Raw genomic sequence first — 27529 nt, forward strand, 5'->3', positions numbered from 1 at the left:
TCTGAGAGTGGTGTTGGTGATGATGACGATGATGTGTGTGTGTGTGTGTGTGTGTGTGAGAGAGAGAGAGAGAGACAGACAGACAGACAGACAGACAGACAGAGACAGAGAGAGAGAGACAGAGAGAGAGAGACAGAGAGAGAAAGACAGAGAGAGAGACAGAGATGGTGTACCTACAGTGTTTGTTTCTAGCTCTGACAGGTCATTTCTGTGGCACTTACAGCCAGAGTATAAGGAGTAAAGACTGGTCTCCTGACTACCCTGGACTCACGGGCACTCCTCTTCCTTTCAGATGGAGCCACTACAGAAGTCTCTAGATGTAACTAGAGAAGATAACAGGAAACTGGCCATGAGCCTAGAGCAGGCTCTCCAGACAAATGGCCATCTGCAGTCTAAGCTTGATCACCTCCAAGAAAAACTGGAGAGCAAAGAGCGTGAGCGGCAGAATCTGGAAGCCTTCAAGTAAGGACAGTAGATTCACAGTGGGATGGGGCAGCGCCTCTGGAGAGCGAGGGGCTGGTTTGGAGAAGCTAGTAAAGCCCTTCCTCTTGCCTGAGCTAGTGCATCCTGGTCAGTCACTGTAAGCTCCCAGGCATAGCTGAAAGCAACCGGTAACCGGTAACCGCTGGCTGGAGCAAGCTGGTGTGTTTCTCCTTTTCAGGTCTCTGCCCGTTATTGAGCTGATTCTTTATGTGACATTAACCAAAACTTAGACTACTGCAAGGGACACTCGTGTTTCTCCCAAGCTTAAGCCCTCCTTCTAAAGCATTACCTGAGCCAGGAATGGAGGCGCACACTGGCAGTTTCAGTACTTAGAAGGCCGAGGCAGGAAGATCATGAGCTTGAAGTCAGCCTGGGTTACATAGTAAGATCCTACCTCAAGAAAGCCAAAGTAAGAGCTAAGAGACATGGCTTAGTGGGCAGAGGCTTATGTGGTCAGGTGACCTGATTCAATTCCAGTCCTACAAGGCAGCAAGAGAACTAGCTCCCAAGAGTTGTCCCCTGACGTGGACACATGGCACACACACAAACACATGCACACATATGTAAATAAAAATTAAGGAAACCAAAATAAATCTTAGATTTGGACAAAGAATCCCAGGAGTCTGAGTGAGTCTAACTCATGAGGATGGAGCAGCTACATCTAAGCAATGATGGCCATGGATCACTTTTTGTTTTCGCCTGAACTTGGCTCTATGCAACCATGAAAGTTTTATTACAAACAACATGGCAGTAAATATGGTTTAGACACTAACATTACTCTATGGAAACTTATGCTCAGGGAAGCACGTGTAGAACCTGTTTCTTGTCACTAACTGTAACATGTCCGTGCAGGGTCAGGGCAGAAGCTAAGGTAAAGAAGCAAGGTCCTTTCCACATACGCAGTCTATGTACGTTCCACCTCACGTTTTACAGACTGTGCTGCACAAGGCTGTGCAGTATTGGCTAATACGGTGTTTGTATAGTGGCTGCCAGAATCATCTTAAAACCCATGGAAGTCACTCACATACACTGTGAGTCGTTCTTCACCCTGAATACTCTGGAAGTCTGCAAGTCCTCTTTGTTTTTTCTGTTCATTTGTTTGTTTTTCCCTATACAGGTATGTTGGGTTTTATTTTAGCTTTTTACAACTTTTTTCTTTTTTTAATGACTTCATTTTCTAATAAGAGAGTGCATCAAAGTGGACTGATATGGGAAGAATTGAGGGAGGGGAGGCATAATCAGAATATATTGTATGAAAAGTATTTTCAGTCTTAAAAACATAAAGCATAACCCCTCCCACTATAGCTAAACTAATTATTGCAAGGGTCAGTGACAAGGAAGGAGTAGGGTGAGACTCACTTGCTTCAAATGTGTACCACGCATAGCTTATGTTTTCATCAAAGAGCAATCCTACCTCACTTGAAGCTTGCCAGCCTCTCGACATTGTGCACAGTTGTACCAATCTGGGTACTCACTCAGGAAGAAAGATAACGCCCAGGAGATTGTTTTAGACTCATCAGATTTGAGGAGGAATTATGAGGTGTAGAAAGATCGGTCTGGTTCTGAAAAGAGGCCACAGTTTGGGTTCCTCTTTACAAATATGAGAGCTGATGTGCCGAAGTGTACTGTCTTCATGGGAAAACATAGGCAGAACCGAGGTCAGGGCATGGCGCTATTCAGGGAGAAGGAAGAGGCCAGAGAAGGAGCCATTGGACTTGCGGCTGCTGTCTACTGAGCATCTGCAGATGGTTCATCTCTGTAGCTCTAGAAGATTACACAGAATAAGAATCATCAGGACCTAGAAAACCCCTGACTGTATAGCAGCAAAATTTGGCTGCTGATGAAAGGCAGGCAGGCAGTGAGAAGATGAGGGGCCCGGGGCTCTGTGAAGGAGAATACTTCTGCTGCTTTCCTTCCTGGGTCTATGGTGAGAGCCAGACTCTATTCTGAGGGTACAGAGAAGGACCCCACTTGGAGAAAATCGAGAGAAGAGTTGTCACTGAGCTTGAGATTTTGTGAGTATAGCTCACTGAACCAGAAAACTGTTTCAGGAACTAACAATGGACAGTCTCCTCAGGAGAAAGCAAGAGCAGGATAAGTAAGTGTTAAAGGCCTTTCTTCCAGGAGGGCCATAATTAACAACAGGATACTATGCATGCAAAACTCTGTTTGAATAGATGTCACACTGAGTGTTCCTTCTACAATAAAAGGAAAAACTGAAGCTCATATCTACACAAGTGGCAGCAGAAATGGAAGCCTGAAGGAAGGAATAAATTAAAAGTTAACTTAAGGGCTGGTGAGATGGCTCAACAGGTAAAGAAAGGCTCTTGCTGTCAAGCTCGACAACCTAAGTGTAGCCCTTGGGACACAAATGGTAGAATAGAATAGAATAGAATAGAATAGAATAGAATAGAATAGAATAGAATAGAATAGAATAGAATAGAATAGAATAGAATAGAATAGAATAGAATAGAATACTTCAAGTTATACTCTGGCCTCCACACTACACACGCACATACATGCACACACACACACATGCACATGCATATACATACTTATTTATTAAATATTTTAAAATTTAAATTGCTTTAAAGTTAATTTAAGCATAAATTAAATTTGAAATCAATTTTATGTTGGGATTTGAATTTTACACTTAAATAATAATGATAATGGCTGACACAGAGGCTGACGTTTACTATTTGCTTATCTTATATTGGGCATTATTCTAAACACTTCCTTTTTACAAAATTAGCATTTTTATTAAATCAAGTTAAAAATGTTCATTGTAGAAAAGTCAACAAGGGTATTAAGAAAATCAAAATATACCCTTTTTACAATATATGTTGTATATAGTAGCAGCAAACTACTTGAGAGATTTTCTTTTGTGTTTAGTTATTTTAAAGAAAGCATAACAGTGTTATGTTAGCACAGAGTGTGACAGCTCCCTCTTCATCCTTTACTCTGTGACTTGGCCTTCTCTACAATATTTTATACCAAAGATTAAGAACAAACTTGGTCTTGACTAAAACGTAGTGAAGCGGCTGGTAAAATCTCTCACCATACGTCAGCTATGAGTCATTTTCAAAAATAACGAATGAGCACCGTTTACCACATTATTCAAGTGTAATTACTATCTGAAATAGGTGGTTACGATTACAGTGATCCAATAAGGTTGTCTGGTAAAACCAACAACTCCAGAGCTCCAGGGACTAAACCACCATCCAGAGAGTACACATGGACAGACCCACGGCCCCAGCTGCATGTGTAGCAGAGGATGGCCTTGTTGGGCACCAGTGGGAGGGGAAGCCCTTGGTCCCCAGGAGGGGAGGTAGGAATGAGGGGTGGCTGGGGAGGGGGGACACCCTTTTAGAAGAAGGGAAGGGGGATGGGATAGGGGGCTTATGGCTCAGAAACTGGGAAAGGGAATAACTTTTGAAATGTAAATAAAAGGTACCCAATTAAAAAAATACATATTAACAGAAAAGAAAAAAGGCTGTCTGGTGAAATTTGACTCTTGACCTAAGAGACACTTGAAGATGGGATGCCAAGAAGACCTTGTATCCTCTTGATAAGTGTCTGTATTATCAGATGCAGATGTATGTGGATATGTACAATAAACTTTTGCATATATACATATATATACATGTGTGTATACACACACACATACATATATGCACACATATATATCTTTGCCTAGAGTTTGTCAGGTTATGTATAGAATTTCTATTAAACAGTTTTAATAATGGACAAGTAATATAGGATTAAAGTATTTTTCTCATTTATGTAAAATTTTGTATGTTACCAAGTTTTTAAAACAGCAAGCCCAATACCGCGTGGTATAGTCGACTGTCATTACAGCTGAACAATGTGTTAAATGGTGCTCATTTGTTAATTTTGAAAATCTAGCAATAACTGCTCCTTACTGAATCTTGAGAAATCTTAAAGTTTAGAATGACAGAAGAAACTCCATATTCATCCCGATACTTCTTACAAGATTAGTAATGATGCCTCATGAGATAGAATTTAATCCTTTATGAACAGCATCTATATCTACCAGAAACCCTTCTCATGATATTTTCAAGGTGTACGGCATTCCGGAATTCTCTTTCTCTTCTAGTCACACTTCTGTGACATAGGGGACAATGTATTCCACTTTCATTGCTGTCAGGAAACATTATCTACAGAAAATGTGCTGACAGGCCGCAGTTCGCACTGGTATCTTGAGCACCTCCTCACAGACAGGGCAGTAGAAATCATCTTCCTGGTATGATGTGTCAGCCAGAAGTTCCTCAGACATGGTGAGGGGTGGTGGGAGAGGCGACAGCGCTGGCTGGAGAGGGCCAGTAAACAATTCCTTAAAACCAACTCGGATCATATGATGGTGGACACTGTTGTTCATACCATTTGTAGATAAGGAAATGGGGCAGGAAGATGGCATCCCTACCCAAGATCAGATATCATGTTGTTGGAGCTCGACTTTGAATTCAGTCAGAGGCAGCAGACTGGAACTGATTATCTCAACCTCATAACAAACAAAATAGAAAATCAAAATCTAATATGAACTATATAAGTAATAGTTTCTTCCACGTGTGTGTGTATATATACATATACATATATATTATGATGAGTATGGTGTGGAGGGTGTCTGGGATGTAATAATGAAGCATCACTATTTCACCAGTGACTTCAGAGTGCCCATCCCTTTATGGGAATTATTAGCAGGGCAGTAAGATGGCTCACCAGGTAGAAGGTTTGCCATGGAGGCTGATGATTTGAGAATCAATTCCTGCAGGTTGTCCTCTGACACTGCATGTGCATATGCATGCACATACACATACAAATACATACATAAGTACGATTTTTTTGAAAGAAAAGATATCAGCATGTTATTCAGATGCTATAGCAAAATTCTCTGTTAGGATCCACAGAGATGAGAGTGGAGTTACAGTTACCAGTTGCAGTAAATATTAAAAAAGAATTCACCGTCCCACGCCATTGCTGGCACTGGTGGGCCATATGGCGTCTGCAGGGTATTTCTACCTTAATCAACAAAATGTCTCAAATTGACTCACTCTTTCCAATTTCCATCCCACGCTGTCACCAGTTACTATCTGGGCCCTGCGGCGATCTTGCCGCCATGGCTAGCCTCTACTCTCTGGCCCCAGCAGCAGCTGCCATCTTGTGACTCTCTGCTATGAACTCTGTCCACAGTCCCAGCATCTACCCTCTGTGGTTATAGTCCCAACTCCCAGTAACCTGGTAAAGTCAAAACTCTAGAAGCTTGTAATTTATCAGATTTGCATCATGAAATTCTCACTCCACAAAACGTCCACACAATAAATTCTGAACCAATTAATATTGACATAAACTGCCTACCTAGATAAAGACAAATTGTCCTATAAAAATGCATCCCTTATGAAATATTCATAACTACCCGTGGCCCTTTAAGGCCACACAGATCTAGGTCATCCTTCTCTGACTCCATCTTGTTTCTTCTTCCCTTCTCCTCTCTCTCTCCTCTCTCCAAAACTCTGTGCCCACCTGACTTTTTCACTGCCCGGTCACAGGCTTGTGCCTGCCCTCACCTGCACGTACACATCAGTCAGCAGTTGCCACCTTCAGCTCTCCTCAGCATGCCAGCCAGGTGGACAAACAATCCATCAGCAGAGGCTTTTCTAGAAACATGTAGGGAACATGGAAACATCATCTGAACACACAGAAGAGATGCTGAGAGAGAAAGGATTGCACGCAAGGGCAGCCAGGAACTGCTATTGGTCACTCAGCAGAGCCACTCCCTGAGTCACCCCCACCTGATCAGTCTTAAGGCAGGAAGGAGTCACCGATTAAGTCCATTGGTGTCAAACTTTTCGTTTGTCCTTGAAAGAGTAAAGAGCTATAAATGACACACACACCCTGCTTATCATTTCAAGGAATTCCAGCATTTTCAGAAGCCTAATCATGGATCATGACCAAAGAACCCAAACCAAGACTGCTGATCAGGGTTAGGGTTAGGGTTAGGGTTAGGGTTAGGGTTAGGGTTAGGGTTAGGGAAGGGCTCTCACTTCAAGAAAAGGAAATGATACAGTTTAAGCCTAGAGAGTTAAGTAGCTGATGGCAAAGGACAGAAGAAAGCAGTAATCTCTTACGTGTGGTTGTCCACTCCGCTGTTTTTCTGAATGCTTTTCCTCTGTTGGTTGAATCCTTTAGACAGAGTTGGGGTTGGGTTTTACAGTGCCGGGAACCTACCCCTTTTTCCCTGGTTCTGAGCTCTACCCATGAGGCTGAGCTGATAATGGTGTGCCACTCACTTGTGAGTCACAGGTTGTTTAGAGGGCTGACATTCTCTTGAAAATCCTTCTTAACTCTTAAGATGACCTTTAAAGTGAATTTATTGTTTCCTTCAAAACAGAGAGCGGGTTGCTGAGGAATCCAAAGTAGAAGCAGAATTACATGCAGAACGCATTGAAGCTCTGAGGAAGCAGTTTCAAACCGAGAGAGAGACTGCAAAGAAAGTATCACATAGGGAAGTTTCTGAGGTATGGGGCCACTCGAGAGAGGGGCGCACCTCCTAAGAGGGTCCAGCAGAGCGTGCACAGTGCACTTGTCTTAGCTGTTCTGGTCCCTCTGCTCAGCCAGCCACACGGCTGCAGCCATCTCGCCTTGTACAGCAACACTGACAAGGAAGCATTGTTTGTGATACACACAGTTCCCTGGCAGCCAGAGGGGTGCCTTAAGGAGAACTTTGCTATCAGAGGTATGAGACGGTTGCCTGCCTTCTGACCAATCTAGTCAGCCTGTCAGTCCCCCCATCTGTGTAGCCTCCATCTCCAGAGAGACACACGCAGCTGCTGTGGGAAGGCCGGGGATATAGCTTACTTGGTAGCGTGCTTGCCCAGCTGCCCAGAGCTATGGCTTCCATCTCTAGCAGCACACAATCCCAGCATTGTGGTCAGAAGTCCAAGGTCATCCTCAGCTACATATTGAGTTCAAGGCCAGCCTAGGCTTTGTGAGACCTTATGTTAAACAAAAGAACAAGCAAAAACAAAGCCCAGAGAGCTGTAAAAGATGTGACTGGTGTTATGTGCATGAGCCAAATAGCCATTGTGTAGTTGTGATTGCCACTCTGGACATGAGAAAAAATGCAAGACATCAGAGAGTTTTTCTTGGATAACTAGAGGCAGTGTGCAGCTTTGAAGGAATTCAAAGTAAGAAAAAGCTATTTTAGACTGGTTGAGGGCTAGAAGGAAGGAAACAATGAAAGCATAGCTTTGAGTCTCACAGAGATGCAGGGCTAGGCCTTCTTATGCAGCCTGGTCAAAGCTGAGCTACAAAATGGAATATCAGGGAAAGACAAGTTACCTCAGAGGGACCTGCCCGATCTCATGGCCTTGCCTACTAGATCACTGGAAGTGAACTGTTAGGAAAAACGTGAGCACTCTAGGTTCTGAAATGATGATGATACAGAACTTAACTGTGATTACAGTAGAGTAGGGGAGAAAAAGGAGAAACTAGATGGGGGTATAAGGAACCATAACATCTTTTGGTAATTGAAAATCAGGGCCAGGTAAAACGGTTCTGTTGAGAGGGGACAATTAAGTCAAAAGGCTACTTTAAAGGAGGAATAAGCATATTAATTGTTGCATCATGAACACTGAAGAGGAAGGTAATGATTTTTGTGCGCTTTTATTTGATTACAGTTTTGGAAGTTATGGTTTTATTTTGTTTTCTTGGTTTTGAAGGGTGTTGGGTTTTGTTGTATATTGAATTTTTATTTGTTTACAGAGAAAAAATTTAAAGTTGGGTGGATAGGAACAGAGAGAAGATCTGGAAGGACTTGAGGGAGGAGAAGAATATAAAAATGTTTAAATTTAAAATTGTTTTAAAATAATAAAAATTATCCTAAAAATAGTAAACACACACACATATGACTTGAGATGGATTATGTCTAAGTTTATTACATGTATGTAGTAATTGTTATTGACACATAACAGCTTACAAGTTAACTTCAACTAATAATACTTACAAAAGTTTTGTGAACTCAAAACCACTGTATAAATATGTTACAAAGAGCAAGTTCTGTAGGACACAAACGAGTGTCCTGAATATAAAAATAAACCATTACTTAGAGCTCATTGCTCAGAACACATAGAAAGTTGAAACCTGAGGCTAGAGAGATGGCGTGGATGTTGAGGGCAGTTGTCGATCTTACAGACCTAGGCTCCTGGTACACACGTGTTGGCTCACAGCCTCCCTGTAATTCCAATTTCAGGAGATTCAGTGTCCTCTCTGATCTTATTGGGAATGAGGCACACGGATGGTATGCATACTTAGACAAAATACGCATACTCATAAATAAATCTAACTTTAAGAAGCTGAAGCTGTAAAGGGAACATCTGTGATAATGTGAGGCAAGTGTGAGGAAACCTGGCCACAGAGTGTGCCGGTGGTGAGAAGCATGGACATGAGCTGAGCACTGCTGAGCTGAGGCTTGTACTAGCCCTGCTTGTGTTAGCCACGGGTGCATTGTCTCTAAGTGGCTTGACTTCGGGATCTGTTTCCTCTGTCATAAAATCAAGATCATCATAACTACTTTTCAGGTTTGTTTAAAGAATTAAATTGTAATAAGCATCTGGCCAAACATGCCTCGACGTTAGTGTTGGCCTGCATTGAGGTAGCAGTGGAGAATCTCATGACCCTTAGGGGTGCAGCAGAAGAATGTGGGGACCGTTGTAGTCTAAGGAAAGGACTCCTGTGTGAGAGGCAGGACAAAAAGCCTGTATAGCACGTCCCTTCCCTCTTCTTGTCTCCCTCCTCAGCCACCTCTGTGTAACGAGCTCTGTGAATTAGCACAGAAGTGAACATTGCACTTCATAGTTAAGAAACCTCAAAACATAAATTTTGGCAAATCCCTTAAGCCTCAGCTCTTAAAAATAAATTCTATTCCCAGTTCTGCAGCAAATGACACAGAAAGGAAAACACTATGCTGGGGTGGGGGCCAGGACAGTTTAGAATCATTCCTTGTGCTACTGCGTTTGCATGAGACAAAAGTATTAAAATGCTTTCACAGCAAAAGCAATGCCATAAAATGCATGCAATGCTAATGGGCACAGCCAAGTGTATGTAACCAAGTTCGTTTCCATTTTGTGAGCCATGGGGCTGTGACAGCAAGGAATAAGTACAGTATGGCACTGACCACTGAGCCTCCACGCCGACAGACATTCCCCTACACTGGGTGTCCAGCCTTGGCAGGACCAAGAGCTTCTCCTCCCATTGGTGCCCAATAAGGCCATCCTCTGCTACATATGCAGTTGGAGCCATGGGTCTGTCCATGTGTACTCTTTGGGTAGTGGTTTAGTCCCTGGGAGCTCTGGTTGGTTGGTATTGTTGTTCTTACGGGGTTGCAAACTCCTCCAATGGGGACCCCGTTCTCAGTTCATTGGTTGGCTGCTAGCATTCGCCTCTGTATTTGTCATGTTCTGGCAGAGCCTCTCAGGAAACAGCTATATCAGGCTTCTGTCAGCATGTGCTTCTTAGCATCAGCAATATTGTCTGGGTTTGATGGCTGGATGTATATGGGCTGGATCCCCAGGTGGGGCAGGCTCTGAATGGCCATTCCTTTAGTGTCTGCTCCAAACTTTGTCTCCATATTTCTTCCTGTGAATATATTTGATGCTTCTAAGAAGGACTGAAGCATCTATACTCTAGTCATCCTTCTTCTTGAGCTTCATGTGGTCTGTGGATTGTATCTTGGGTATTCCAATCTTTTGGGCTAATATCCACTTATCAGTGAGTGCATACCATGTGTGGTTTGTTTTTTTGTTTGTTTGTTTGTTTGTTTTGTGATTGGGTTACCTCACTCAGGATGATATTTTCTAGTTCCATCCATTTGCCTATGAATTTCATGATGTCATTGTTTTTGATAGCTGAGTAGTACTTCATTGTGTAGATATACCACATTTTCTGTATCCATTCCTCTGTTGAAGAACATCTAGGTTCTTTCCAGCTTCTGGCTACTATAAATAATAGCTGCTATGAGCATAGTGGAGTATGTGTCCTTGTTATATGTTGGAGCATCTTTTGGGTATATGCCCAAGAGAGGTATAGCTGGGTCCTCAGGTAGTACTATGTTCAATTTTCTACCTCACACCAGTCAGAATGGCTAAGATCAAAAACAACAGATGCTGGCAAGGATGTGGAGAAAGAGGAACACTCCTCCATTGTTAGTAGGATTACGAGCTGGTACAACCAGTCTGGAAATCAGTCTGGAGGTTCCTCAGAAAATTGGAAAAGTTCACATTCTTTATCTAAAGTCTTACTTTCTCTTAGGGGTTGGGGATTTAGCTCAGTGGTAGAGCGCTTGCCTAGGAAGCACAAGGCCCTGGGTTCAGTCCCCAGCTCCGAAAAAAAAAAAAAAAAAAAAAGAACCTAAAGTCTTACTTTCTCTCAGATGTTAAAAGCTATGACATAGATTGATCTGTTGCTTTATAAGTGCATAATGAGAAGTCATGCATTGTATAATTTTCTTATTTTTCATGTGTTTTAAATTTTTGCATCTGTGTAGGTCTGTGTTCCATGTGCATACCTAGTACTCTCAGAGGTCAGAAGGCATCAGATACTCTGAAACTGGGGTTTCAAATGGTCGTGAGCTGTATATAGGTGCTGGAAACTGAATCCAGGACCTCTGTAAGAACAGCTGGCACTCTAAACTGATGAGCCACCTCCCCAGGCCTCACTTTGAAGATAGGAACAAACCGAAATGTGTCTTCCTGAATGGTCGGTAAAAGTTGTTCCTTCTCTCTTGTTCCTTTATCTTCTAAGCTGAAGAAAGCTCTTGACGAAGCCAACTTCAGATCTGTAGAAGTGTCCCGGACAAACCGAGAGCTACGACACAAAGCTACAGAGCTAGAAAAAGTGGTGAACAGTAACAAGGAAAAGCTCAAGAACCAACGGGCCCAGATAAGGATGCACTTGTCAGCCAAAGCAAACAGTGCACAGAACATGGAGAGGATGAAGGTTGTATGAGAAGCCTAACCCTCTCCTCACCCTTCAGCGTACTGCGAGAGTCTGGGCTGCCGTGCTCTCTGGGAAGTGAGCGGGTTACTTCTGCAGTGTCGTCTCTGCATTGGTGGAGACAATGCTGTTACCCTTGGCTCTTTCTGGGTCAGCGGGCTAGATAGGAAGTAGAATCCAACAGACTGAAAAGTTTACCCTCACTCAGCCCCCATTCCTCTACTGATCATTTCTTTATGTTATTTCTGCATTTTCTCTCAGCAAATAGAAATGGAATTGAGGCAAATGGAGATAATTAAGGATCAATATCAGAAAAAGAACTATGAACAGGTAAAATATGATTCCCACAAACTCTGTTTACCATTAATGTAAAATTGTAACGTATGTTCACCATATTCCCCTCCTTTTGCTATCAGTCATTGAGTATCCAGAGATTTGTATCTGAAATGAATGCTCTGCAGAAGGAGATGGAGATGTTAGCTAAGAGCCAGTATGAGACCTCAGCGAGAAATAAACAGCAAGAGTTGAGACTAGTGGCTGAGCGAAAAATAAGGCAGGAGCTAGAAAGCCGATGCAAGGTATGGAGATTTTAAGATTCGTCTCAACAGTTATTAGCAAGTTTATGTGCCTAAATCCAATGAGAAGGCACTTAAATTTTCCTAGACTTTATAGAAAAAATACATCCATAAATGATACTTTAGTTACTTTCCTCATTGCAGTGACAAAAGTACCTGATACAAAGAAGGGTTTATATCAGGTCATGGCCCCTAGATTTCAGCCCCCAGTTCCTGGCTCTATTGATTCTGGACCCCAGGTGAGGTAGGACATCATGAGAGTAGTGACAGGTTTAGGAGGAAAGTGTCCCAGAAGAGGGGCCTGGGACTAGGTATATCCTTCAAATACCCCCAGTAACCAACTAGCCCTCATTTACTAAGGTTTTCCAAAGTAAAACTCCCAACTAAAGATTAAGCACCCAGCATTTGAACCTTTTGAAGGACATTTCATACTGAAATCATGATAGTTTGAGATACGGAAAATAATCTTCATTCTCAGTTTAATAAAAATGATGTTTGCTTTTCCAAAGCAGCTAGAGCTTACATGCACCCTGGACTCCTTAGTCTTGTAGATTTGCAGCTCTCAATTGTTCTCTGTAGAAAGAATGTATTCGTCCGTACCACAGGAGTCTTAGTTATTCCTAACCAGCAAAGATTCCTAACTAACCGAAAACAAACTTCAGGAGGTCGTTGAGCTCCTCCTACCTTCTAATAGTCACGAGGGGCTCTCTTTGAGAGAGAGACAGAGACAGAGAGAGATATTAATTTCTCTCAGCAGAATCTATAATCCAAAACAAAACTTTTTATGTAGACTATAGATTATATGGTATGATAATATGAAATAGAATTTCAAAAGTGTCCTATCTTATTTTCATGATTTTATCACCATATTAGAAATTTGAAGCATTTCGGTTCTCTATGGTGTATTGGAAGTTTATTAAAACCTGTCACATTTTCAGGACCTGGAAGACACCATCAGACACCTGAGGAAATGTAAAGAAGCAACAGAGAATAAACTGAAAGAAGCCAGTGTGGAATCTGAACAGGTGAGCCAGGTCAGCACTGAGAGAGAGCGGTCAGCAGCCCTGGGCGTAGTGCTGTGAGGTCTGTCACTGATGCTGCTGTCCAGAGCACAGCAGGCGAGGCCAGCAGCTTACTAAGCGTCCACCTTTACTCAAGAAGTTTAGTTAGGATTCTGTATCCTGACGACAGAGAATGAATGCTAGATTACTAATGAACTCCAAAGTTCAAATACATACTTCTAAACGGAAGGGAAAGCAGCAAGGCATGGACCTCATGAATACTGCTTGACGCCCTGAGTTTCCTGGCCACCAGCTCTTGGCTAGATTTACAGTACCAGACATGAGGTGCCCTTCTGGAGAACAGGCCTCACCTCTAATCACAGTGGGTGGTTATCACCGTGACGGTCACGCCACTGCTCTTACCCATGTAGACCTGGGAGCTGCAGTAATGACCGCCTTCACACATATGTTCATGGATGGTGTAGTGGCATGCAAAGGAGAGTCTTAAAGTAGCATAGTAACATTACTGTCAATATGTCATGTGTTCCTGTCATGGCCATTAAGTTACATAATAATATAACCTGCCAACTAGTACATTAAAAAGAAAAGGACTCCGAATCCCAAGTTTAGTGCCAACTATGGACACTTTCTGTATGCCCTTAGTAAAGTTACATTTATTCTCATTTTTGAGTGCATATGTACATGTGTGTATGTTCATGTATGGGAATACATGTGCACGAGTGTGAGCATGCATGTAGAGTGGTACCATCTGCCCCCCCCCCTTCTTTTTTTTTTTTTTAAGACAGGGTCTCTTATTGGACTGGAACTCACCAACTAGACTAGGCCGGCTATCCAGCAAGTCCCAGGGATCTGCTTGTCTCCTCCTCCCTGGCTCTTGGATTACAAGTACATGCCACAACACCCAGATTATTTTTAATGGGGGTTCTGGGGATCAAAACGAAGTCCTCGTTCTTACACTGCAAGTGCTTTACCCAGTGATCTGCCTCCTGGGCCTGGGCTCGCTTTTTGTGAGCTGTCGTCTACAAATTAAGTCAATTAGTTAATGCCCACTATGCTCTTATTCTAAAAGATCTTTTCAGTAAGTCTCAATGATGCCGGTTCTCTCTCATTTGCCATATAATAGCTATTTCAGCATCTTTCCCTGTACTTCTGTTTCAAAAAAAAAAAAAAAGGTTGGGTTCGCTAGGTTGGATTGGGTTTAGAGAGCGAAGTCGTTATCAGGTTGTACCAACATACCTGAAAAATAGTTTTTATAGTTACTAAAAGTTAGATTACATTCTATCAAGGGAGTCCAACCACCTTATCTTATTGGAGTATGCCCACTGCCTACATGCTGGCCTTGCTAATACTAGAAAGGAACTTGACAGCACACATTTGCTGAGACCTACTCTGGCAATGCCTCACTAGGCATAGGCTAGCCAGGGAGCTCTGACAAGGTACATGGCTAGCAGGAGCCTGCATTTGTCCTTTACAGCCTCACCCAGAGAGTACTCCCCCAAACTGATGGCTGTTCAGTGCACTGTGCAAACACATTGCAAGGAGCCCATGTGAGAATTTGAGTCTTCTGATGTCTAGGTACAAATCTCTCAGACCCGAACACAAAAGAACTTGTGACTGTTTCTGTGTTCAGATAACAGCTAATCTGGAAGAAGCTCACCGCTGGTTTAAATGCAGGTTCGATGGATTACAACTTGAGCTGACAAAAAACCGGTTGCAGAGGCTTCCCCGGGAAGACAGGTGGCTGGAAGAGGTAAGGCTGATATGGTCATAAAGCAGTTTGAGATTTTCCTTCCCTGTGTCAAACTACAGAAGCCCTCTAACCACCTACCTTGTCTTTACTCAACTACTGCTAGGAAGCCAACTGACTTTTCACTGCGTTTTCACCTTTCCCAAACCATCTAGATGAGAACTTCCTGTCTGAATACAGAGGTAGCATTAAGGAGGGCAACAGGCTCTAAAGACTGGGCTCGCAGCAGACTAGAACTGGGTATTATTGTTCTCTACAGAATCAAGACATGAGGCATAATATTGCAACCAGCCAATCTGTTCTACATCGATGGGAAACTAAACAGAACCTTGGGCTTATGCCCAAGAAGTACCACTCTGACACAGAGAGGAAGAAGTGACCTGGACAGGAGTCTCCTCCAGAGAAGCCATTCCTCTGTGATTCTGCGGGCCAGCAAGTGAGGCTGGCCTGTTCTACATTATAAGAACATGATGTATGCTGAAGATTTTGGATTTTATCCTTTATGGACTCTTTTACATTACTGCAGAACCAACCCATCTCTTTGTCCCTTTCCCTATTTTGTTCCAAATAAATTTAAACTAGTTTGTTTTATGATACTAGATGCTGTCCCATGATGTTTGCTATGTTCAGAAAGAATTTAGTGTTGAGTGAAATGGCCACAATAATATGTTCTAGATGCATCCTATAAGATGTTCTCTGGAAATTAAATTATTTGTAAATACAGTAGACACCCTTCTATACCTTCTAAACACACACACACACACACACACGTACATGCACATGTGCGCACACACACACACAAATTTCTGAGATGCCACATGTAGACTATACTTACAGCCACTTTGGTCACTAAAGGGTTGTTTACTGAATAAAGGAGTTGCACTATTCTAGGAACCTGACTGGTAAGTATGGTTCCCTTTCACAGAAGGAAGGAGCAACTTGAACTTTGTTTATTTCAATATTAAATGGTGGGTTTTATAATCTACACTTAACATATATAATGGACTGGCAGAATATCTTGCTTCTTATGCTGGTCCTACCAAGCCCTAATGTAAGTGTACAATTATGATAATGCAGAGAGTAATGACTACAACACAGCCCAGGGTTGCAGTGGCAATTTCTGATGTGAAATGGTAAAACTCAATTTCTCACTATATTTGAAAGGAGGACTAACTACTCCTGAGCACATTGCTGGCCTTTTATTGAGGTCGAAGGGACAGGGAATTCAAGCATTAGAGGACTACCTGATTTTGGAGGCGTTCATGGGTTAATATATGTATTAGAATTATATGGGCGAGACTGTTCATTGACATTCAAACCAACTCCTATTTTTCTGGCTTTCAGAAGTAGGTAACTCTCACTGCTTGGTGGACTTTTGAGAAAGTGTCCACTAAAGAAAGAAAGCTACAATGTGTTGCTTGAAGACTTCTGAGAAGTGTTTGTTATCAAGACCGCACAATAATCCATTCTTAGGAGGATGGTATTTTATTCTGTGTGCACCCTTTGTTCTTTGTTTCATATTAGAACAGTGACTATATTCACATTTAAGATTGAACAGAAAATACTAAATAACTATCTTTCTGCTTAGGAGAGATTAACTTTTATGCTCATAACTACTTTTGTGTTATATTTCAAAGTCTCCTCCAAAATTTTATTTTGAAACTTAATACCATTATAGTAGTTTTTAAGGATTGGAGTCTTCAAAGTTGTAGATTGTATCATAATAGCCTTTAATAATGGATTCATGTCTTTAAAGGGGGCTGGCGGCAACTGCCTTCAGCTCTGCTGACCCTTTGCCATTACCATGAGACGATAAGGCACCTAGCATCCCAGAAGACACCAGCAATAAGGTGCCCCTGGATGTGGAGAGCAGAGTCCCATCACACACTAACCCTGTCAGCAACTCCATCTTGGATTTCCTGGCTTCCAGAACTGTGAGAAATCATTTCTGCTCTTTATAAACTTTCTACCCAAAGTTATTTTGTTTCAAAAAGCAAACACAAACTGAGACATTTGGTTAAGGAATTTACTTGGACACTATTGTTATTGGATGCTATTATTCATAGATGTCTTTCCTCAGAAAGATAATTGTGCATTAGGTGTGTGTATGTATATGTGTGAGTCTGTGCTTGTGTATGTGTGTGTTTGACAAATATATATATATATATACAAATATATATGTAAAAGATGAATGAAATGAATGAAAGTATTAGAGCTTTTAGTCTTGACTCAGCCAGGAGTCCTATAGATAATTAACCTTGGTCCTGAGCCAACACTAAAGACCTGAATTCATATAAGAAGTTCACAATCACTACACATGGGCTATGATCATCTTTGGTGGATAGACATCTGCTGCCCTAATTACCTATGACAATCACAAGTACATGCCAGAATATTCATGTCCTGATCTAGAACAAGAACAATTTTCTTCATTTAGGTATCATCATCAAAAGGTATTGTTATTAACATGTTCATTTAGATTACCTATTTGAGTTTGGGAAAGCGAATTATAGTTAGATTGGTGACCATTTCTAGTAAGACTGTAGTAGTAATTAGTAAGGGAGATGTGATAACTAAATTAAAACTAGACTACCAAATAATGTGACCAGAGAATGACCCAAAGAATACATGGCCTGTGATGAAAGTATGCAAATCAGTAAGGCAGAAAAATCTTGTTCTGATGATCTTAGGTACCTCTTGTGCTGAAGCTCTTTTAGATTATGCTGGGAAGCTTTCTGATGAAGTTGGGCCTCTAGTGTGTATAATCCAATTCTGTAAGGCCTTTCTGGTTTTCTAGAAACTCAAAAGTTATATGAGCAATTACACTAAATGACAGTTTACTCAAATTATGAGAAATACTGCTACCTTCATGGTCCTTGCTCGTTAGATGAAATGTCTTTGTAGTTTAAAAAAAAAATGTATCCCTGGATTACCTAGAACTATATGGACCAGGGTCCCCTCAATCTCGCAAAAATCTACCTCCCTTTGCCTCTTGACTACTGGAGCCAAAAGTAAGCACCAACATTCCTGACATTTTTAGATTTCGTAACTTAATGGATTTTAAAGTATTCTCTTTTCAGACTGGGCCAGCTCATAGGATGTGTGACGAGAGTTTGGGAGAATGCAAGCAAGCAGGTTCAGGAAATTTACCAGACTAGACCTGGACATGGTTCTGAGACCCAAAATAGACCTAAAAATTGGATATGGCACAGTAGGCTAGGTCCAGGCATTCTTATTACGCTCTACTAGCATACAAGATGTGTGATTGGGCCAAGCCTCAAGGCTTGGAGTAGTTCAGACAAGACTGTTCAGACTGTATACTTTGATTTATTTTTGAGAGTACTAATTGTTCTGAAGCAAGGGGATAATGCCTGATTTATTGGATCAAGAGATAGGCAATGGTTCTTCTAAGTTATCTATTGTTGACACCCTTAGAGCATGGCCTAACCTTTTCATATTTGTAAAACTCTCAAGAGAAATCTATACTTGCTCCCAGATTTAATGTGCCTGTGAAAGTGTTTAGCCTTAATAGATCCTGAAATTATGGCAATTGTAGAATGGATAAAGAAATGTTTATGACTCAGGTATTAAAAACAGTGACATGAAGTTTTCAGGTAAATGGATGGAAGTAGAAAAGATTGTCCTGGATGAGCTAATGCAAACCCAGAAAGACAACATGGTATTTACTCACTTTTAAGATATGGACATTAGCCATAAAGTACAGGAAAACCATGCTATGATCCATATAACGGGGGGCGTGGGGGGCCAAGGAGGATGCTTGAACCTCATGAAGAAAAGTAGACATCATGGGGTAGATAGAAGGAGAAAAAGTGTGGGGAAGGGGGTGGGAGGGAACAAGAAGGTTCAAGTCTGGAGAAGACAGAGACAACTGGGAGAGAGAACTGGAATTGGGGTGTGTGTGTGTGTGTGTGTGTGAGAGAGAGAGAGAGAGAGAGAGAGAGAGAGAGAGAGAGAGAGAGAGAGAGAGAGAGAGAGAGAGAAAGTAAGTTTGCCTGATCTTGATTTAGCTTTGGTAAGTAATATCTATCAAGAAAATCATTCATTTCCTTTAGATTTTGCAGTTTTGTGGGGTACAGGCTTTTGAAATGAGACCTAATGATTTTTTTTTATTTCCTCAGTGTCAGTTGTTATATCTCCCTTTTCATTACTGATTTTATTTTGATACTGTCTGCTTTTTAGTTTGACAAAGGGTTATCTATCTTGTTGGTTTTCTCAAAGAACCAACTCTTCATTTGATTCTTTGCATTGTTCTCTTAGTTTCTAACTGATTTTATTCCGAGTTTGATCATTTCCAGCCCTCTGCTCCTCTTGGGTGTGTTTGCTTCTCTTAGTTGTAGAGCTTTCAGGTGAGCTGTAATGCTAGTATGCGATCTCTCCGATCTCTTTATGAAGGCACTTAGTACTACGAACTTTCCTCCTACCACTGCTTTCATTATAGCCCATAAGTTTGGGCATATTGTGCCTTCATTTTTGTTGAGGTCTAGAAAGTCTTTAATTTCTTTATGTCTTCCCTGACATAAAGAGTTCCCTGAGTAGGGAGTTGTCAAGTTTCTATGCGTTTGTAGGCTTCCTGTTGTTTCCGTTATTGTTGAAGTCCAGCTTTAATCCCTGGTGGTCTGGTAAGATACAGGGGTTTATACAGGGGTTTACTGTAATTTTCTTGTATATGTTAAGACTTGCAGGGGTTGGAGCGATAGCTCAGTGGTTAAGAGCACTGATTGCTCTTCCAGAGGTCCTGAGTTCAATTCCCAGCAACCACATGGTGGCTCACAACCATCTGTAATGGGATCTGATGTCCTCTTCTGGTGCGTCTGAAGACAGCTACAGCATACTCACATACATACAATAAGTGAATGTTTAAAAAACTTTCCTTCCAGTTTCCGACTGTGCCCACAGCTGACCCTGTGCCACAGCTCTCTGTACCTAAATCCTGCTGGGAGAGAGCTGGTCTCCCAGAAGTGCTGACACAGCTGAGAGGACAGATGAGACCACCACTTCTGTTCAAATACGTGGCCCAAATGGAACCTGCCCAGAGCTCTCAGGACACAGGAACCAAGGAGCAGTCTGGCATCCAAATAGCACCTGGGTTTGGTGGGTGTATATGGGCTGGATCCCCAGGTAGGACAGTCTCTGGATGGACTTTCCTTCAGTCTTTGCTCCACACTTTGTCTCTATATTTCCCCCTGAGTATTTTTGTTCCCCCTTCTAAGAAGGTCTGAAGTAACCACTCTTTCTTTGGTCTTCCTTCTTTTTGAGCTTCATGTGATCTATGAATTGTATCTTGGGTATTCTGAGCTTTGGGCTAATATCCACTTATCAATGAGTGCATAGCATGTGTGTTCTTTTGTTACTGGGTTACCTCATTCAGGATATTTTCTAATTCCATCCATTTGCCTAAAAATTTCATTAAATCATTGTTTTTAATAGCTGAGCAGTATTCCATTGTGTAAATGTGCCACATTTTTTTGTATCCATTCCTCTGTTGAAGAAGGGTTGTTTCCAGCTTCTGATTATTATAAATAAGGCTACTATGAACATAGTGGAGCATGTGTCCTTGTTATATGTTAGAGCATCTTTTGGGTATATGCCTAGGAGTGGTATAGTTGGGTCCTCAGGTAGTACTATGTCCAATTTTCTGAGGAAACTCCAGACTGATTACCAGTGGTTGTACCAGCTTGTAATCCAACCAACAAAATGGAGGAGGGTTCCTCTTTCTCTACATCCTCTCCAGCATCTGTCACCTGAGTTTTTGATCTTAGCCATTCTGACTGGTGTGAGGTGGAATCTCGGGGTTTTGATTTGCATTTCCCTGATGACTAAGGATGTTGAACATTTCTTTAGGTGCCTCTTGCCATTTGGTATTCCTCAGCTGTGAATTCTTTGTTTAGCTCTGTAGCCCATTTTTCAAAAGGGTTATTTGATTCTCTGGAGTCTAACTTCTTGAGTTCTTGTATGTAACATGTTGGATATTAGATGCAGGATTGGTAAAGATCTTTTCCCAACCTGTTGGTTGCCATTTTATCCTATTGACAGTGTCCTTTGCCTTACAGAAGCTTTGCTGTTTTATGAAGTCCCATTTGTCAATTCTTGATCTTAGAGCATAAGCCATTGGTGTTCTATACAGGAAATTTTCCCCAATCCCATGTTTTCAAGGCTCTTAACCACTTTGTCTTCTATTAGTTTCAGCATATCTGGTTTTATGTGGAGGTCCTTGATCCACTTGGACTTGAGCTTTGTTCAGGGACATAAGAATGGATCAATTTGCATTCTTCTTCTACATGCTGATCTCCAGTTGAACCAGCACCATTTGTTGAAAATGCTTTTTTACACTGGATGGTTTTAGCTCCTTTGTCAAAGATCAAGTGACCATTAAGTGTGTGGGTTCATTTCTGGGTCTTCAATTCTATACTACTGTTCTGTCTCCTGTCTCTGTACCAATACCATGCAGTTTTTATCACTATTGCTCTGTAATACAGCTTGAGGTCAGGGATGGTGATTCCCCCAGAAGTTCTTTTATTGTTGAGAATAGTTTTCGCTATCCTGGATTTTTTGTTATTCCAAATGAAGTTGCAAATTGCTCTTTCTGTCTCTATGAAGAACTGAGTTAGAATTTTGTTGGGGATTGCATTGAATCTGTAGATTGTTTTTGGCAAAATGGCCATTTTTACTATATTAATCCTGCAAATCCATGAGCATGGAAGGTCTTTCTATCGTCTGAGATCTTCTTCAATTTCTTTCTTCAGAGACTTGAAGTTCTTGTCATACAGATCTTTCACTTGCTTGGTTAGAGTCACACCAAGGTATTTCATATCATTTGTGACTATTGTAAAGGGAGTTGTTTCCCTAATTTCTTTCTCAGCCTGTTTATCATTTGAGCAGAGGAAGGCTACTGGTTTGAGTTAAATTTTATATCCAGCCACTTTGCTGAAGTTATTAATCAACTGTAGAAATTCTCTGGTGGAATTTTTGGAGTAATTTATGTATATTATTGTATCATCTGCAAATAGTGAATATTCTGACTTCTTTTCCAATTTGTATCACTTTGATCTCTTTTTGTTGTCTCATTGCTCTGGTTAGGGCTTCAAGTACTATATTGAATAGGTAGGGAGAGAGTAGGGAAGTCTTGTCTAGTCCCTGAGTTAACTTTACTCTTCAACAAAGCTTGTGTAGTCATAATCTTAAACTGATAGAAATCTTCATCACTGATATAAAACTGAAGTTATAATTTCTTACATTGGTACAGAATTTATATATTGACATAGATTTAAGGTTTTCATTGTTATAAATCCTTGTATATTGATACAAAATTTAAAATTAATAGTTACTCTTAGATAAGCATTGTGCCTATGCAACTCATTTAAGAATACAAGGCTTTGACTCAGTCCTTCTAATAGCTGCTATCACAAACTGCTTAGGATGATCAAGTAAAGCAAGTTACGGGCCAGATAGCAAACTCGTGGTTATGTTAGGTTCTGATTTAACTATAATAAAGTATTTTCAATATTATTCAAATAGAAATAGCTAAGGGTAGTTAAGGTTTAACAGTTTGGATATACTTTAGTCTTCAAAACATCAGAAATCAACAGAATATGACATTTAATGTTATTTCATTATTAAAGATCATTTGACTATGGGACATGTCTGCTCCTGACAGCACCTCCTCTACAGTTCAAAGAAGGCGTTGAGCATCATTATCTCCAGAGTTGCTTTATGGTACCAAATGTAGGCCACTGGCAGGAATGGCCCTAATTCATCTGCAGATAAAGAATACTGTCCAGGAAAGGATACACATGTAGGATAGTCGACAGCTTAGCTCTGCCAAGACAGGGTGAACTAGTCCTTCATAATTCTGCTTCACATAAGGTCTGCCAGATGGATCTGGGCCAGAAGGCTGAAGACAGATGTTCCAGTGTTGTAAGAAATTAGGGGACTGTCCATGTAGTCAGCAATCTCTGCAAATTGGTTACGTTTTGGAGGCTATGTTTCTGTACTTCCTGTGTATCCAGGTAATATTTAACTCATGTTTGGATCTCTGACAAGGTTGAAGACTAGCTATCATCTCAAAATCAAACTTAAGTTCTTTAGCATTGAGGAAGATGTGGATTTGAAAGGATGGTTTTCAGATGGTAATGCAAGTTAAAATCAAAACATAAGGTAAGAACTGTAGACTCTTTCAGTTAGGATAGATGATAGAATATGCACCTAAATTGACATAATTGATAGACTGGACGCTGTTAGTGTGTATCATACCTCATAGTTTGCATAACTGTTCTAATTATGTTCAGCATATATCCGAAAAGGCTTTTTTAGTGGACAAAAAGGGGGGAAATGTAGCAGCTTGTATTCTTATGCTAATTATAATTGGGAAATAAAGTTGTCAGCAGCCAATAGCAGGTAGACAAAAGCAGGACTTTTAGGATTCCTAGGCAAGAAACGCAAGAGAAGGAGAAGAAAGGATTCACCCATGACAAGGATGTAGGACAGACCACGCTGGGAAGGTGCAGGACGGTGAATGGCTGAATTGTAGGTGCAAGAGCAAAGCAGCTCCAAGAAGGGCTGTCTAGAAAGATCCATGGGTAGCAAAGATAAAATATAGATTTAGTAAGTATTAACTCAGGAATATCAGAGGAGAGTGTGTTAGCCACGCAGAGGTTCAGGAGTGGCCCAAGCATTAAGCTAGCTTAGAACATATTAAAAGTAAGATGGTGTGGGGTTGGGGATATAGCTCACTGGTAGAGCGCTTGCCTAGCAAGCGCAAGGCCCTGGGATCAGTCCCCAGCTCCGAAAAAAAAAAAAAAGATGGTGTATGTGTCTTTCATTCATGAATCCAGAGATCTTGTGTGGGTGCAGAGGAGGTATGCACACACACTGAGAGCATAGAGCAGATCTTTAATAATTTACTGCTACAAGACAGCTGTCAAATGTGGACGTGATGCTCCGAACACTTTTCCCTATTCAATTAAAAAGTTCACTTTTAAAAAATATTAAAAGTTGATGTATTAAAACATTGAAACAGGGGCTGGAGAGATGGCTCAGTGGTTAAGAGCACTGACTGCTCTTCCTGAGGTCCTGAGTTCAAATCCCAGCAACCACATGGTGGCTCACAACCATCTGTAATGAGATTCAATGCCCTCTTCTGGTGTGTCTGAAGACAGCTACAGTGTACTCATATACAATAAATAAATCTTTAAAAAAAAAAAAAAAAACATTGAAACAGTTAAGTATTACTCTAAATAGGTTGAAATGTACTGCCATTTAATGCACATAAGAAAATATAAGAGTATGTTTCTCCTGTAATTATTTATGAAATATAAATTATTAATGAAATATAAGAAATAGTAATTATCATAATGTCATAAGACATGACATTTTACAATGTTAAGTTCTCTGACAACTGTTCAGTTCTTTTTCTAGTTTGTCTTCTTGAATTGCTTTTTCTATTTCCTCATTTAAATGTCTAACCCTGTAAGCCTTCTTTTCTGAATTCCTTCTTGTGGTACCCGTTTTGTGGTGTACTTATAGTACTTTTGCATCCAGAGACATGTTGCCTTTATAGGCGCCCCAGCCAATGACTGAGTAAGAGACCTCACCATGCCAGCCAGGGAGCTGGAGGTCTCCTGTCCCAAGCCACCACCCTTTTCTACAAATGCTACTCACCAGTCCACCTTTGTGGAGCCCAGTTGAGTTTATGTAACAATATACTAGAAAGTGGAGTTTTAGAGAATAAAATTGCTTCATGAAAACCGGATGTATCTCAGTAAGAGAACACTTTCCTGACATGCCAAGCTAGTGTGCTGGTTCAGTGAGACCCTGTACACATGTGCACACATGCACATACAAACACACTCATGCACACACAACAAACAGAGATACTCTTTATTCTGACCACTCAATCAGACATCTCCTAATGCTGTTGCTAATGAAATGGGTGACCTCATCATCTGAAATTCCTTTCAAGTTGAGAATAAGCCATTAACATGCATTCTTTGGGCCTGATCATTCTATACAGATGAAGCCACTTTTTTTTTTTCCAATTCAACCTTTATATCACAACAGGTTTTCTCAAACACTCTACCTACCAATATTTTGGGCTTCAGGGTGCCCTGAGCACTAGCCTACTGCCCATTTTAAGGCAGGAGTTAATCTTCTAAGGGGGACCTCATCTCCATTGGTTGGAATTATGTTGGGACCTGTACTCAAGTAGCTTACAGAACCCATCTTTTACCCACTTCAAAATGTCAGCTCACCGATTTTTTTTTTCCTCTCTACTACCTCAAAATTCTAATTACTACGTAATTCACAGTTTCATAATAAAATAACCTGTCTGGGAACTATGGACCTGCAGGTGGTATCATTTTCTAGTTATTCCTTACCGTGTCTTCACTTATCATGGCATTCACTCCTTTGCATTCAAGGTTTGCTACCCTGTTTAAGTATCATGCTTAAACATTGTATTTTGTCACCTTTGGGTCTAGGTAACAAGGGGTCAAAACCCCCAGAACTGTGCGTCCAAATAAACCACTTCTCATTTTAAGTGGCTTGCCTCAGGCATTTGTCTCAGTAATGGAAAGCTAACACAGGGCCTTGCAATATTCTACTGCCATAGGCAGAGCTGAGCAAGCCTCGCTGCTGACCGGTGATACATTCTTAAACGTCTCTGGCTGTTACACATGTCTCTTTGTGAAAATATAACAATGTTAAGTGAAATGGTAGAGTTCAGTTACATTTTGGCATAACCTAAAGAAAAGTGTGAGACACAGTAAGCATTAACAGAGAAGCGATAGAGCCAGTGACACCATGGGAATGACTCAGGACTGTGGCTGGCCTAAGGAAGAACAACTGTGCCATGTAGGCTATGTAACTCAGCCTTCCTTACATTCTCTTGGTATGTAACTCTCTCCTTTCTCGACAGAACGGCTGGCTGGCCACTAACCATGCAGTTTCAGCTCACACCCAAGGAAGAAGGAAAAAGGAAATTCTTGTTTGGCCCAGGTAGGAGCAAGACTCCATGGAGTAGAATCTTAGCAGTAGCAAATATATTCAAGAAAGCAGAGAGCTGGGATGGAAAGGGAAGGGAGGAAGGAAGTAGAACAATGGAAGAAGAGAGGCTAAATTCCTAATCTGCTGCTCTAAATGGGAACATATGTTCCTCTGAAGGAATCTCTGGACAGGAGTAACAAAGCTTGGCCAGAGTTTTAAACCTCTGTGGAGAAGGTAAAAATAACAACTAATAATGCCTGTCCTCCACAAAAGCAGAAGCCACATAACTCTCTCAAGAGAACTTAATGTAGAGTAAAACAGTAACATTCAAAAAATGGTAGCTTGTTTAAAATTATGTTCTAATGTGACAGTTCTGTCTATTCACAGGCATACATATGCCATGGCACACATGGAGGTCAAAGGACAACTCTGGGGGATTTCTCATCTTCCACCTTGTCGAAGCAGGGTCTTTCTGGTTGATCTCTGGCCCACAAGCTCCCACCTCTCACCTCTCATCGTTGCCTTCTTCACTGCCATAAGATGGCCAGCACATCAGGTTTACATGGGTAAGTGATTACGGCAAGCACTTTCACGGAGCCATCTCCCTGGCCCTAGCTGTGATTTTCAATGTTAAATAAACACACAATACAGATTTTCCCCCTTAGAGAATTGTTAAGACTTGTTTCTACCAATATTGTTTAGCAGATATGAGAAACAAGGCCTGTCTATGTCTATAGCTAAAGAAACAGACTCGTGAACAGTAAAAGATTACACTACGTGTTCCTACCAGTAACTGATTTTTTTTTTTTTTTTTTTTTTTTGAGGCAGGGTCTGATGTAATTAAGCTGGCTCTAAATTTCCTGTGCTGTAGCCAAGCATGACCCTGAAGTTCTCCTCTGCCTCCAAGTGTGTCCACATCTGGTTTTGACTCCATGCACACTAGGAAGACTCTGTCAACTGAGGTGCAGTCCAAGCTCACCCAATATCATTTTGTTAGTTGCTGACCACAATAACCACTGACACAGACACCCCATCTGTCTTTCCTCCACTTTACTACTCAGAGAACTTACTCCACAGGAAAAATGCTCACACAGGATTCCAAGACCTAAACTTATCAATCATAATTAGTTAGCTTTATCACAATAGCTTAAGGGCATGAAATCAAAAATTTTAAAAGGTGAAATCTCAATTATAAAAATAGGATTTATTTACATATAGAAACATACAGAATACAAGATACATTTACTAACTACTTACAATTCTGCTTTTCAACTGGGGAGTTGCGTACACAGTGTAAAGAGTGGGAGGAGCTCCTAAAGTCTCCATTGTATTTTGCGTTGTAGTTGTGTATACAGTGTAAAGAGTGGGAAGAGCTCCTAAAGTCTCCATTGCATTTTGATCCCAGTCTCACATGGTTTCCCTTTACTGGATCAGTCATAAAAGATTAGAGCATTTATTGTCCAAGAAACAGTCTATCTAGCAAATTTTTTTTCAATCTGAGATTCAAGAACATGTAATGAAGTATCTTTAAACTTTGTCAACACTTTATTCCATACATCCAACTTCCCAGCCCTTTAGTGCTGTGACACATAACTGAACATGATCATCCCTTTTCTCCACTGGGAAGCCACATGTACTGGTTGTTTTGCCTTGGAGCACTGAGCTTTGAACTAAGCCTGATTCCAAGGCTT

At 41.1% G+C, this 27529-nt stretch overlaps 2 protein-coding genes across 31 annotated transcripts in view; one reads left to right on the forward strand and one right to left on the reverse strand.

Annotated features, from left to right (window-relative positions):
- The window catches only part of Ccdc150 (coiled-coil domain containing 150), a 115683-nt gene extending 88274 nt beyond the window's left edge, over positions 1 to 27409 (forward strand). For 6 of the 29 annotated variants that reach the window (XM_039083603.2, XM_039083607.2, XM_039083604.2 and 3 more), the window contains 8 exons: positions 293 to 462; positions 6893 to 7019; positions 11302 to 11496; positions 11755 to 11823; positions 11910 to 12071; positions 13007 to 13102; positions 14721 to 14840; positions 15097 to 15436. In XM_039083603.2, coding sequence (XP_038939531.1) covers positions 293 to 462; positions 6893 to 7019; positions 11302 to 11496; positions 11755 to 11823; positions 11910 to 12071; positions 13007 to 13102; positions 14721 to 14840; positions 15097 to 15216 — 1059 coding nt within the window. In that variant the 3' untranslated portion in view covers positions 15217 to 15436. Of the gene's footprint in view, positions 1 to 292; positions 463 to 6892; positions 7020 to 11301; positions 11497 to 11754; positions 11824 to 11909; positions 12072 to 13006; positions 13103 to 13871; positions 13976 to 14720; positions 14841 to 15096; positions 15557 to 16593 lie in introns of those variants that run through there. The other 23 variants (XM_008767095.4, XM_063267175.1, XM_039083613.2 and 20 more) reach the window with 18 other exon arrangements.
- The window catches only part of Gtf3c3 (general transcription factor IIIC subunit 3), a 61616-nt gene that overhangs the window by 376 nt on the left and 33711 nt on the right, over positions 1 to 27529 (reverse strand). Inside the window, exon 18 of one of the 2 annotated variants that reach the window (XM_039083807.2) lies at positions 461 to 2247. The exons of the other annotated variant lie outside the window; for it this stretch is intronic. Within the exon in view, the coding sequence (XP_038939735.1) occupies positions 2212 to 2247 (36 nt within the window). The 3' untranslated portion in view covers positions 461 to 2211. Of the gene's footprint in view, positions 1 to 460; positions 2248 to 27529 lie in introns of those variants that run through there. 2 annotated transcript variants of the gene reach the window in all.

This window comes from Rattus norvegicus, chromosome 9 (genome assembly GCF_036323735.1).
Source record: "Rattus norvegicus strain BN/NHsdMcwi chromosome 9, GRCr8, whole genome shotgun sequence".
NCBI classification, from domain to species: domain Eukaryota; kingdom Metazoa; phylum Chordata; class Mammalia; order Rodentia; family Muridae; genus Rattus; species Rattus norvegicus.